Source organism: Lepidochelys olivacea (genome assembly GCF_965140295.1).
Source record: "Lepidochelys olivacea isolate rLepOli2 genome assembly, chromosome: 9".
NCBI lineage: Eukaryota > Metazoa > Chordata > Testudines > Cheloniidae > Lepidochelys > Lepidochelys olivacea.
The window spans coordinates 81488025-81501344 of NC_140419.1; the positions used below are offsets into that span (position 1 = coordinate 81488025).

General features: G+C 45.4%; 1 protein-coding gene across 12 annotated transcripts in view; it reads left to right on the forward strand.

The window, feature by feature from the left end:
- Positions 1–13320, forward strand: part of ARHGEF9 (Cdc42 guanine nucleotide exchange factor 9) — a gene marked incomplete at its 5' end in the record, with an annotated part of 311752 nt that overhangs the window by 276034 nt on the left and 22398 nt on the right. For all 12 annotated transcript variants that reach the window (XM_084638628.1, XM_084638624.1, XM_084638634.1 and 9 more), the window contains one exon: positions 1253–1384. In XM_084638628.1, coding sequence (XP_084494754.1) covers positions 1253–1384 — 132 coding nt within the window. The remainder of the gene's footprint in view (positions 1–1252; positions 1385–13320) is intronic.

Consider the following 13320-nt stretch of genomic DNA (forward strand, 5'->3'; position numbering starts at 1 on the left):
TGGTGGAGAATTCACCTGTTTCAATAAATAGATTTTAATTAACTCAAACACCTCTCCCCCCAAAAAACCCCAAACCTCAGCCCAATTAGCAGAGGGTGAATGGATTTGTTCTCTCTGAGAGTGGGAGAGGAGCTGTGTTTTCAAGACCATCTGCTCATGAGTCCTTTAAGAAAAAATGTTGGAGAGGAAAACAAGCTTTAACCTGAGGGGGAGAAAAGAAGAGGGAAGGCATTCTGGCAGCCTGCAACGGGGGGCTTTGACAGCATCTGGGGATGGATGCTGCCACCCTGAACAAGGGTGGTCCTGACAGCTTGGGCTGGGGGCTCTAATCCCCTGCAAAGGGGGAGTGGTTAACAATTTGTAAGGAAAGGCTTTGACAGCCCCAGGAGGCAGGGAACTGACAGTCTGTTTTGGTTTACCCTGATGCCCAGCCCTGCATGGGGGGCTTGAGATGAGGAAATCTCCTGAGAGCCTGAAGGGAGAGAAGTCTGACAGGGAAATTGCTCCAGTGGCCAGTGCGTGGAGGGGCTCTTATATGCTGCCCAATGGGAAGGAGGGAATAGCCTTGATGGCCTGAACGGGACAGCTCTGATAAGTTAAAGGAGTGGGTGGTTCCCCTCACAGCCCTGCCTGAAGGTAGCCCTTCAGAAACTGCATTACTGGCTTCTTCTGACAGCCTCCATAGCTGAGAATCTGACCAGCTGTGGGAGAGGGGGACTCAGTCAGCATGGAAGGGAGACTGTGTTGTGAAAGGGGGCTCTGGCAGTTTGTGATGGGAAGCAGGGACACTGGAAGGCTGTGAGGGGAGCCTGTGGGTGATGCAGGGAGCTCTGGAAGCTTGTGAAGGCCAGTGAGGATACTCACAGCCTGTGAGAGGCATTGGTGGAGGTGGGGGCTCTGGCATCCTGGGAAGGGAGCCTATGGTGTAAGAGGGGACGCTGTGGGGGAAGTAGGGTTTGTCAACCTGAGTGGGGGATTGTTCTGACCGTGCTGCTGTCTCTTCTTTCACTTTCAATCTGAATCAATCAATAGAAACAAAATCTCTGCATTTTTCTCTTTCTTTCCCCCAAATCAGTTTTTTTAAATTTTCACCTCTAGTTTTCTGGTTAAAAAATAAACAGTGGTGCTTTGATGTTATCTAGTGGTAAGAGAATCCCCCTGAATCAATGCTTCTCTCCACTCCACCCCACATGCCTGCATACATCTGGCTTGGCAAAGGGGCTCACTCTGCCTTGTTCTCTGTGCCCCCTAGGGAGATGACATCTTGGATCGGAGCTCCGAGTTGATCTACACCGGGGAGATGTCCTGGATTTATCAGCCTTATGGACGGAACCAGCAGCGCGTTTTCTTCCTCTTTGATCACCAGATGGTTCTCTGCAAAAAGGTAATGAAACCCACATGAAGTCAGGGCTCTTCAGTGCACAGTGAGGATGAGGCATTCAGTGCGGAGCATCTTTCGAATGAAGCCATCCCAAATATATTCCAGGGCTGGAAGACAGCAACTCACACAAAGAGGGAAATGATGGACACTGTAGCAGGGAGGCGGGAATAGAGCTGAAATTTAGACCGGGTAGAGTTTATTTTTCCAGGCTAGTTACAATGAGGGGAGACTGCAAGAAACAGGGTTTCCGGCTGTCTCAAGATTTCTTGGGTTGTCCCAGTTTTATTAGGTGGAGCCTGCAGGAATTTTCACCAGTCATAAAACCAGACATCAGAGCCATGAAACATAATGATGTTATGACATTGCATCAGAGCTTGAAGATATTTTGGCAGGACGTGATGATGTTGGGTGCGGAGGTCAGAGGGAAGGATCTGGCCAAGAAAAAGCCCAAAAGGTGGGACTGGAGATGAAGCCGAGTGGGAATGGTTGTCCCACGGAGGGACCAATGCAAGCAGGAAGTAATGTGGGGGGAGGAAAGTAAGTGAGGATGAGTGTACCACTGAAGGGGAAACAGTAGAAAGCAGGACTGGTGAGCATTACAGTGAGGAATGGATAGGGGGCACAGGAAAGTTACAGTGAGGCGAATAGGTGGAGGGGACAGAGGGCAAGGTCAAATTGAGGGGAATGGACGGGAGGTGTCAGTGGGGAGGGTCACGGTGAGGAATGGATGGAGTCACAAGGGAAAGTTACAGTAAGGAGAATAGATGGAAGTGCTGGAGAAGGTCACAGTGAGGGAAATGCACAGAGGGAACAGGGGAAGGTCTTGGTGAGGGGAATGGCTGCTGTTCTCCCTGTGGAGCAAACATTTCTGTTATGAAGCATTTTCCATATGAGACCTATACATATGTGCATGAGATGTTTGTCGATTTCCAAGAGAAGCGTAAAAGCTCTGGCTGTATGCTTCAGTTGGTCCCCTAGGATCTGTGGCAGGCACTGTACACCCATGTGGTCAAAACTGAAAATTGCTGTAAAATGAGCAAAAAAATCGACACCACTGGATGGCTCGACACCCTGAGTGGAGAAGCAAAATGTTGGCTTTTCACACAAAGGATTGTGAGGAATGGAAAACAATGACTCAAACCCTGCTGAGCAATATCCTCAGCTTGAGGCCTGTCCCTCCATTTTAGACCCGGATTTCCCTCATCCCACCCAGATCTGGCCAGCCTGCACTTCTGTTCTTGTGCATTCTAGACACCAGAAACACTAAGTCCTGGAACAGAGGTTATAACACGCTGAGAGGTTTTTATGCTAGCAGCAAATCCCACCTCCATTTGTCAGCTGAGTGCCTTGCTCATTTTCTCATGTGTCCCTTATTTTGGCTCTTTGCCCCATGTCCACTTTTGGGCACTGGTTGCAGTGTATGATCTGGAATCAGATGACCCCAGCATTTCTGTATGAACTGTGAAATCTGGCACTTGAGCAGACAGGTCAGTGTCTCGATTACAATGGTCATTCCAGCCTCTAGAGGTAACACCAAGCAAAGATCTGGGCTGTGCAAGGTCGGCATTGCCTGTCATCTCTCATACAGTGGTGTGTAGTCTAAGCCTAAGCTTCATGAAACCACCAGCACAAGCTACTTGGTGGCTTATGAGGCACACATCTGACTGGAGGCTCATCATTAAGGTAGGGAAGGGTGGTCAAGCATGCCAATCGTGTGATGTTGTTTTAGTCTCATTAACATAATCTTGAGTCATTATTCTGACAAAAGACTAAGGAAAGCATCAGTATCTGAAATGACACAGCTCATAAATCCTGGATATTTCTGTCTTCTGAGAGATCTGGATTCATCGACATTTGTGCTGTCGATACAAATGCAGGGGGAGACCCTTGGATCAACTGCAAGTGTGAATGAGAATAACCCACACAGCCCTGCCTACTCAGTCCGTGTTCTTGTCAGGTCTTGTATGTGAAGTGAGGGTTGAGCATGGTCAGTATATGGATTGGAGCCCTCCAAGGAATACCCAGGTACTGAGGAAATGGTGTGGATGGCTCCTGAGTCACTATGGAACCACTGCTCCAGCATTGCGGTAGCGGAGCTGTGGCCTGGATAATTCAGGAGGGTGGTGCTTTTGAGTTACGGCTGACTGAATTTCTGCTTTCTGAAGATTTTTTTTTCTTTCTGCCTCATTGCTTTTCCTTTTACGCTGTTCCTGGCACTGTGAAACGAACTCTTGCGGTCAGAGAACAGTCAAGCTGAGATCGAGCGTATAAGTAGTTTGATTTGAACTTTAATCCTTAGCTCCTAAACTTCCATCGTGACTCTGAATTTCTAATTTCTTAAAGCAAAATTCAGTTTTGTTTGCATCGGGCATGCTCATGCAAGGTAATGAGCACCTCCTGAAAGATGCCAAATGTCCTCAAGTCCCATTGGAATCAGACACAGGCCTTCAGTGAGGTCACTGGGAGCTGAGGGCGCTCAGTGGCAAGAAGGATCGAGTCTCTTAAGTTCACACAGTAGCACCTTCTCCCCTTATTCACTCATTCTGGCGCTTCCTTTCACTCATATATATCAGTTCCTCCACTCAGTAGGGTTTGCAGGATACCGCATTCCATGCGTGTCTTCACAGGAGAATCGAACAAGACCCCTAATCATTTTGAGGTCTATCCTGGCCCATCAGGTGGGTCTTAGCCCATTTCCTGGAGGAAAAGAATTCATATCGGAAAATGCACAAGCACTAGTGGTACTAGTTGGCACTCTTGTAAGGCACAGAGGTTAAGAGTTGAAGGTAGTGTCCCTGGTGACTAAACTAACCGCTCATCTCGTGAAGCCATCCCTCTAGCTCAGGATGGCCACACCAGCTTACGGGCCCTTTCTGTGTCTGCAGTACCTGCCTCTGTCTGTGCATTATCAATTGTGCTTATGATGTTAATCTTGTACCTTTGCCAGCATGAAAATCCAGTTTTTATTTTTTTTAAACTGTATGTTTTTAAGCACGTCCTTCCATCTTTATAGCAGTGTCCTTGAGTATTAGTTTAAAAAGATTCTCTGAATAAGGGATTGACACTAGCATTATCCCACAGTTTGGGTTCACAAATGCTGTAGACTTAAAGTGGAGTGTTATACAGCATGTGTTGTCATGACACTGGGGCCAGGCTCTCCTGCTGGGGATTACAAGAGGCAGCCAATTAGCCGATTAGGATTCAGAGAGGTTCAGACAAGTGCAGTATTGCCTGTCCCATGCACTGAAAAATCGTGAGTCGAGCCTCAAAAAATCATCATGGCTTAAAAATCAGGAGATTTAAAAGTATAATAAGATTGGTGGGGGGTTTCTTTGCCTTCTGGTTTTGGAACCTTTAGGGTGCGCTCAGGTCAAGTTTGCAGGCTTTTCTCCCCAGCGGTAGCGGGTGAAACTCACTTCTTTTTTTTTAAATGGAAGCTGAGGGTCTCTTGTGGTCATGTGACTTCAGGCACCAGGGCATTAAGGGAAACACTAATTATCACAAGACTTGGGATCACAGTGGGAGAGTTGGCAACATTGTCTTGCTCTCTCCTCAGCTGCAATGCAGTTTTTCCCAGGTGGCTTTCTCCACAGCACTGCCTCGTGCTGTGCTGCTTCTTCCTGGAGTGCGTGTCTCGTCGTTGGTCCCTCTTATCAATCCGTTTGGGTCAGTGCATTTTGCACCTCCAGCAAAAAAGGGTTCTACCCTTTCCCCAGCCTCCGCCAACCTGCACCGTAGCTTCACTTTACCTTGCCCACTGCTCTCTCAAGATAGTGCCAGTGAAAATGACAAGTATTCACGCTGCCATGCAGGAATTCTGCCCCTGAACTACCCGCAGGTAGACTGAGTTGGATGGAGGATGTGACTCTCTCTCAGTGACTGACTTCCATGTTACTGCATTAAGCAAACCAGTCTCTGTGCTAAACCACTTTCTCAGTTTAGCACCAAAGTCTTTTTTGTCTCTCCCATGTTCTCCCAGCTCCTTTTAATTCTTCTTGGGAAGCAACTGGGACACAATCACGTTTTCTTCTGCTTCCTTCTTTATCTGTCACATCTCTGTAAAAGTCTCCTACAGCCCAGCTCATTCCTTTCTATCCTCCCCCCGCTTTCCTCTCAGTTCATGTCAGCTCCTGGAAAACACTGGCACCCACAGCTGTACACACATTATGCGTAGTGTGCACCATTGACAAGGTTGTCAATTGGGGGCAGGGCTGCCCCGGGGGAGGGGGTTCAAAAGGTTCATGCAGGGTCACAGCGCCACTCACTGACATTTTAGTTTCTTAATTGCATGTTGTGTCATGAACTGTAAGATTCAAAAGTGTTTGCTTAGATGCCATGCTTAATGAAAGTGAGAGTGGTTCAGTTGTAAATAACACGAAAAATTTTGGAGGGTGCCTGCTGAGCATACCTCAGTTCCTTTTCCAGCTCACACAATTTCTAAGGGGTCAGCAACCCCTTACACCTGAGGTACTACTTTCTGCATACATCATACAGGCTTTTACATTTTTCACTACTGTAGTGGGAAAGCGAGACATGGGCTAGTGGCCTGAGCAGGGGACTGGGATTCAGGATATCTCCAATCCTAATCCCAGCACTGACAGATTCCTTTGTTTTAACCTCAGCATTGATTTCTTCGGTCTATAAAATGTCACAGGCATAGTGTCAGGATTAATCAGTAGAGCACTTTGAAAAGTATGATGTATTATCGGCTGTAGGGTCTTACGGGGTAACTTAGCCTTTGTAATGCCATGGAATTCATGTGCTGGAGAAGATTCCATCTAATCTACTTTTATCCAGATTCTTCATAGCTGACTTACATGTAGAGGGTTATTCGTTTTATGAGATCTCTTCTATCAAGGTGTCTTGCCCCAGAATTACTGTATTTCAAAATGCTGCTTCGGCCGGGCAGCTTACTGCAGGCTACATCTACATTTGGGGTGAGGGGTGTGGCTCCGCTTTGCGAAGATATACTCATGCTGGCTCTCATCGAGCTGTGGTCGCACAGGTGAGCGGTGGCACAGGCTCCATTGAGTTCCGGAGGGTATGTACTAGGTGCAACTAGACCATGCCGCCTCTCGCGGCTGCTCATGCTCCTGCATGAGTTGGGTTCAGTTCTTTGCAGCACAAGGAAGCTTTGGTCTATTCGGTTAACTTCAGGCTGTTCCAACAGACCTTTAGTTGGATGGGAATGGAGAGGCCATCTTCTCATGGTTGTTTCTCCAAAGTGCTAGCCACAGAATCGTGGAGGCAGAAGAAAGAGATAATATGTGAGCAAAAGGGTTCCTGTTTCCTCTTGTTCTCTGAACTGGAACGTGGTTGCAGAGTGTGTGGTTAACCACGACATGGGTTTTGCAGAAGAAACTGTGGGTTGGTTTCTGTTATGTGAAAATCCTAGAAGGAGGGGAAGAAGGGAATCAACTGTGTGGGAGGCAAGCACTGGCCCCTGCTCCATTTATCATCTGTCTATAACCAGGAAAGAATAATACATATTCCAGCAGAGTAACCTTAATTACCAGGAGATGAAGTCAATCCTAACTGATGTTAGAGTTAAAAGATTGCCTTAAAGGCATAGAGGCTCTTTTTCTCCCTTTCCTGAAGTTGAGAGAGTTTGACACAGAGATACTTTAAATTTACAAATCACATCACTTAACATCTGGCATTCTGACACAGAGGATTAATTATGATCTTAGCTTGTTATGTCTTGGGGTACTCAAGGGGCATATGATGTAACAGACGGTGGATCTGCAATGTTTCTCCTCTGGCTCACAGCCCTGGTTTCCCCAAAGGGTGCAAAAGCACACTGGCATCAGATTAGAAGTGACAGTAGAACAGACAAAGGGTTAAAAATGTTTAGGTATTGAATTAGGCATTCCTTTTGTCAACAGTGGAGCTGCTATAGATGGGGCTTCCTGTTCAGCACCTCCTGACAGAGCGGAAAAGATCAGTGGCTGCATGAAACGCATTTGGATTTCACTTGCACTTTTAATGTGTCTGTTGTAATCAAGAGGCAAGGTAAATTCCAGGTTGTCTTTTCCCTGAGCTCCGGGAGCAAAGAATGTTGCGTGAGAGGCAGAACGAGAGCAGCTTAATAGCAGTAGCAGGCCATTCTGCCAGCAAGAGCTGTACTATCTGAAGTATTATTGTTTTACTTACTGTCTGTAACACCTCTGAAGGACAAGGTTCCATGCAGTGAGATTAAAGAGACAATCCCATGCCCTTGGATTTTATATTTGAGATGGTCCAATTCCTCTATAGCCCTTTTCAAAAACACACGGGTGACACCTTGCTCCAAGCTGCATCCCAACCAAAACAAAATCCTCGCTCTCACTTCAATCCAATGGGGTCTTGCCGTTTTCTCCTAGAATCTGACTTGTAAAGACAGTGAAAGGCTGAGAAAACTACAAGTCCATTTTTGTTATTGTAGGTGGTTTTCCAGTCACATGGAGCATGGTTATAGTTTTCCATCCCCTTCTCCCCATCACTAGGGCACTTGATGAAACCCCCTGTGCTGCCGGACACTCCTGATTCCAGCCTACAGAGTGGGCGTGAGGGTCAGCCCGTATTTCACCACTTTCAAATGGCAGTACCACAGAGACTTGGCGATTGTATATTGCACTTGCAGTCAAGGCATTTTAGGTTGTGGCCCTGTCAGATGCCATAGGTTAAACCATGGTCAAGCCTAATCTGATCTTGTAGAAGACAACACCAATGAAAACCCAGGAGACTGAGGAAGGTGATTCAGCGCAGAGTACTCCTCCCAGTGCCCTGGCTTGATGTCTAACATCAGGCTTTTGAGATATCAGTTCAACTGATATTATTTATTACTTACCTAGCATGCAACAGGGGGAAGGGCTCTTCTGTCAACCCACTGTCTTACCCGGGTCTAGAACCCTGCATAAAGGTGCTGAAGTTCTGCTAATTCACTGTGGTAGGTGCTGCTCATTAGTGGGTTTGGCCCTCTAGAGCGGTAGCTAGGACAGATGATGTCCTGGGGAGTAAGATCACTAGGGCCAGCCAAGCTCAAGGAGGAAGCTTATGCTGAGGCTTATATTGTGTTAGTTATCAGTAAAGCCAAAATCCAGAAAGGGGCTGAGTTTGGGTGCTGCCTCAGGCCCTGTGTGCTCTGTTGTGGCAGGGGATGGGTCTTAGTCTGTTCATATAAAATAGAGGTGTACAAAATGCCTACTGCCAAATTCATCCATGGTGTGATTACCTCGGGCCTCTGCTCTGAGGAGCAGAAAGTTGAGCCCGCATGCTGCAGTGTTCTCTCACCATTACCATTTGAAAACCCTGAGAACAAATTGAAGGAGTCAGAAAAACAAGTTGACGTAGCCGAAGAAAGGTTTCCTATCTCTTCCTGTTGCTAATTTGTTAGAAACAAAATCATCCTTGCCTCACTGCTTTGGATACAATGTGACTGGGCTTTAGGTGGAATGAGACATCAAAATGCCACTGATGTTCCACAAAATATACTGAGCAAAAGAACATTTCCACATAAATGCTTTCAGCTCCTCTCTCTCCTCCCCTCTCGCCCCATGCTTCATGAAACTGGCAAGAGTGAATCAAGTGTCTCTTTCAAAACTCACTAGACAGGCACGACTGAATAATTTGGCAGGAATCTGGCGACCTCCCAACACAGCTGTCCTTGTGAGGGAAGGGATTACATAAACTTGTGTCTCATGGATTTGGGTTCCTCTCTCTTCACATATCAGCCACTGAGGATACACGTAACAAACACTTCCCCTCTTCATAGAGATTCTCTGGCAGTAGCTGAGTGCTTTAAGCTGTGTCCAGGGAGTTCATGCTACATTTTATTGCTTCTAATATGATCCAGCTCTCCCTGATGCATTCTAAGGCCCTGAGTTCCGATACACTCGTTGTGGTTCAGTCTAAACTGAGATAGCCCAAAGACAGTGTACCAGCAAAGTGCACAGTCACTGACGTCGTTGTGTCCTCTTATTTCTTTGACTTGATATGTGAGCGAAGCTGGTACCTGACCTAGAGCTAAGAGGAGAAATGGGATGTTTCACCCAAAAAAGGTTTGGGAGTCATAAGAGCTACAACAAAGTCAGTGCCTGAAGAACCATCTCAGGAATGATAATTACACTGATCTGAGTCCATGACTTGCCAGCTTGGGCCACATTAACCCTTGGTGTAACTCCATTGACTTCAGTAAAGTTACAGAAGGGGATAAATTTGGCCCCTCCAGTGTTGGACCAGGGCCAGGTTAAATCCTGCTGGACTAATTTCTAAGTCTGATGTTACACTGTCCAGATTCTGTGCTAGAAACAAATGTTAGCGGCTCGTGAGCTATCCGGTATTAAAACGCTCTGTATGGGCCTGCAATGCCCCTAACTTGATAGAAAACAAAACTGTTTCAAAATAGATATTTATACAGCAGCTTTCATTCAAAATGAGCCCAAAGCAGTTTACCAGCACACAGCACCACTGAAATGCAGCCAGCTCTGGAGCGGATAGTAGCATAAGCACACAATACACTGCACAGTGGAGGAATGGGAAATTTTGGCCTGTCTCTCTATCTAAGTTCTTATATGATACCCATCACCATGATACCTGAGCATATTCCAACAGGAGAAATTATACTCTATATACATTGTATGTATAATTAGTCATGTCCCTTCCCTCCAATCAGCAGGAACTAGATTTATTTTTGACATCTTTAGGCCAAACATTTTCAAAAGGGTTCATTAATTTTTAGGTAACCAGTCTGATAGAACAAAACTTCACTGTTCTGACATATCAGCTCCCAAATCTCCAGTGTAAGGCAGAGTTAACCGTGGGTGCTCACCACCTCTGAAAAGCATGCTCAAGGCATCTCAAGTTAAATGAGCAAGATGCTTTTGAAAATGTTGTCCTTATATCCCTGCAAAGCAAACCAGATCTCATTCTTTTAGAGGGTCACACTCAGGTAGTTTAAGTCTCAAACTTCGGTAATGGGGATTTTTTTTTTAACTTACAAAACTGAATAATACTGAAAAAAAATAAAATACCGTAAGACCTATTATAAAACAGTGTAGTGTGCCACACCCCCATTTCTTACAGCAGACTGTGAGAGTGGGGAGAAGGAAGGGCAGAAAAAGAGGCAGCAAGATGGGAAAATGAGGACAGAGTTGAGGAATAAGTTGAAAAAAATGATTTCCCCCATCCACCTGGTTTGACCACTGTCCAAAACAACTAGAAATCACCAGAGATGGGCCTGAACCACAATGGTGGTTTGGTTCCAAAACCCAGATCTGCTTTTCCCCAAAGTTTGCATTTATATCTGTGGTTTGTTATAGGTCTATGGTATAATCATGTGCTAATTTGAGAATGCTGACTGACATCTGAAGATGACTGAGCTTTCAGTTATGTAACGTTTTCCCTTTCAAGTGTCTCCTTAAAACGCAGCTCTCCCATGATGCCTACCAAACACTCGACAGTAGCCAGGCAAATGATGTGCTATGATTGCTGCTTTTTACACTAATCATACTCATCTCACTTGTGCCTCATGTTTCGTTCCGTCTGCTTGTTGTATCCACCTGTGTCTTATATTTAGATGATTAGCTCTTCAGGGTAAGCATTGTCTTTTCATTATATGTTTGCACAGTGCCTCACACAATGGAGCCTGCATCGCTGATTAGCTTGTAGGTCCTACAAATAACTAATACTAATAATAAAGAGTTCCGAGCAGAAAGTTCACCATTCATAATTGCAGCAAAAGAACAGCGTGACATTTTGCAGATGGTTTGTGCTGAGCAGGGAATGTGGGGAGCAGGTGAAAGATTCCCCAGATCCCTTGAACATTTCTTGAAAGAAAAATTAAAACCGCTGAGCTAGCGTTTGCATCTCTCCTTCAATTCTCCCTTTCTCCCAAACTTGCTAAGCAGTTCTTCAGATGCCCTTGGAGTGCAGATCAAAGCATCACATTGTATCATGTGGAAGATGAGTGATTGGAGCTCTTGGGTGACTTCTTTGAATAGGAAACGGGGAAAATAACCACCAATGAAAAAACAATATCCTCAGATAAGAGTCAGTTCAAAGATTCTGAGTGGGTATTGAAAAATGTTTGCATTCCACATCACCTAGCACACGTGCATACCAGAACTCCCAGCACCCATTCAGGATAGTGCATGCTCACACACCAACACTAACACCCACACACAGCTTTTCTTACTGACATTTCAGAGTGGAAATAAACAACCACCACTTCTGGAATGCTTTACTCACAGTACCCGCTGTATCACAGTTTTACTTCCAGCACCACTGAGCCCATATTTTCTTACTCGTTTGCTGAAGGGGTGGCAGAGGAAATAAATTGTCCTTAAAAGTGTTTTCTTCCAGCCAGACTTTTAAAGTTCAATGTTAATCATAGAATCATAGAATGTCAGGGTTGGAAGGGATCTCAGGAGGTCATCTAGTCCAACCCCCTGCTCAAAGCAGGACCAATCCCCAACTACATCATCCCAGCCAGGGCTTTGTCAAGCTGGGCCTTAAAAACCTCTAAGGATGGAGATTCCACCTTAAACAGATTACTGCAACAGAATTTCAGTTAAACAGTCAAATGTCTGATTCTGGCAGCAGATTTCTAGTTAGGTAGCATGCCCTTCCCCATCCCATTTGTGTCATCTCCCTGGTACATGCCATCAGAAGAACATGTGGAAGAATTTGGGAAACTAGGCCAATGTAGTCTGTGGTAGCATGACATCTACCATCACTGCTTTCCTTTTGCAGCCTAGGAAACTGCCTCTGTGTGACCATTTGATCTTCACGTTCTAAAACCATTAAGATCATATGCTGAAATATGGTTATAATATTTTGCAGTTCTAAAAATTTCAAAGTGCCTTTTACAGATTAATTAGTTGCAACTCACAACATCCGTGTGAGGTAGGCAAATATCCACCTTTTAAAGATGGGGAAACTGAGGCACGGAGGCATTGTGATTCACCCAAAGTCATACAGCAAGTTATTGTCAGATCAGGATTAGAACTTAAGCATCCTGACTCCAATCTTTGTGCTTTAAGCACTGCACAATCCTTCCTCTCCTATTAACCTTTTACACATTAGAACACATGAGAGTTTGGGAACCAAAAGATGTATCATCAGCAGAATGACCAATATCCTACATGTGCAACAACATATATCTAATATATATTATGCAAATAGTATCTTTTATATAGTGAGCTTATAGGAGAGATATACTGACTCATATTAATTAATGTGAATGTGACCCTTTCCATCTGTGCATTAGGATGCTTCCCTGATTCTCAGGTTCAGTCTGCACTGGTCCCCGTTGCAAAGAGAGTAAGAGCAGCTAAGAGGCTGCTCTGACTTATGACAGTGGAGGATAGATGAAGCAGAGCTCTACCATACTGCCCCCTCCCACAATCCTGACAAGCCCTCTCCAACACTCAATATGACTCTTATATTGGTGGGGTGGCAGCTGACACAGCAGCCATATGCTCACAAGTTCTCTTGCTCCATGGGATGTCCTGCTGGCCATTTGTACAGAGATTTCAATTGAGAACCTGGCCCTCTATGTGAATGAAACACATAATGCTCTTTCCACCTGAGCTCATAGCCTTCTGCAGGACAAAACAGGTACAAGTCTATCAACTGAACAGCAGATGCTGGAGGGCTGTAGGATTAAATATTTAGGACCAATTTGAAAGGTGCCTGCTTCTGCCATTCTGATATGCTTCCCCTTAGAACTGCAATAGTCCTACCTGTTCTTATCAAATAAACACCCTCCCTCTCCTCCTTCATATGCCTCCTTTATACCCCACCCCCGCTTCAAGCTGTCCCTTTTCCACATCATCCAAACACCTGTTTCCTTTTGTCTTCTGTGTGGTTATCTGATTTAGATTGTGAGCTTGTAGCTAGGAAGGAGGGTCTTTTGGTTAGACACAGGGTAGGGACTCAGGAGGATCTTGATTCAATTC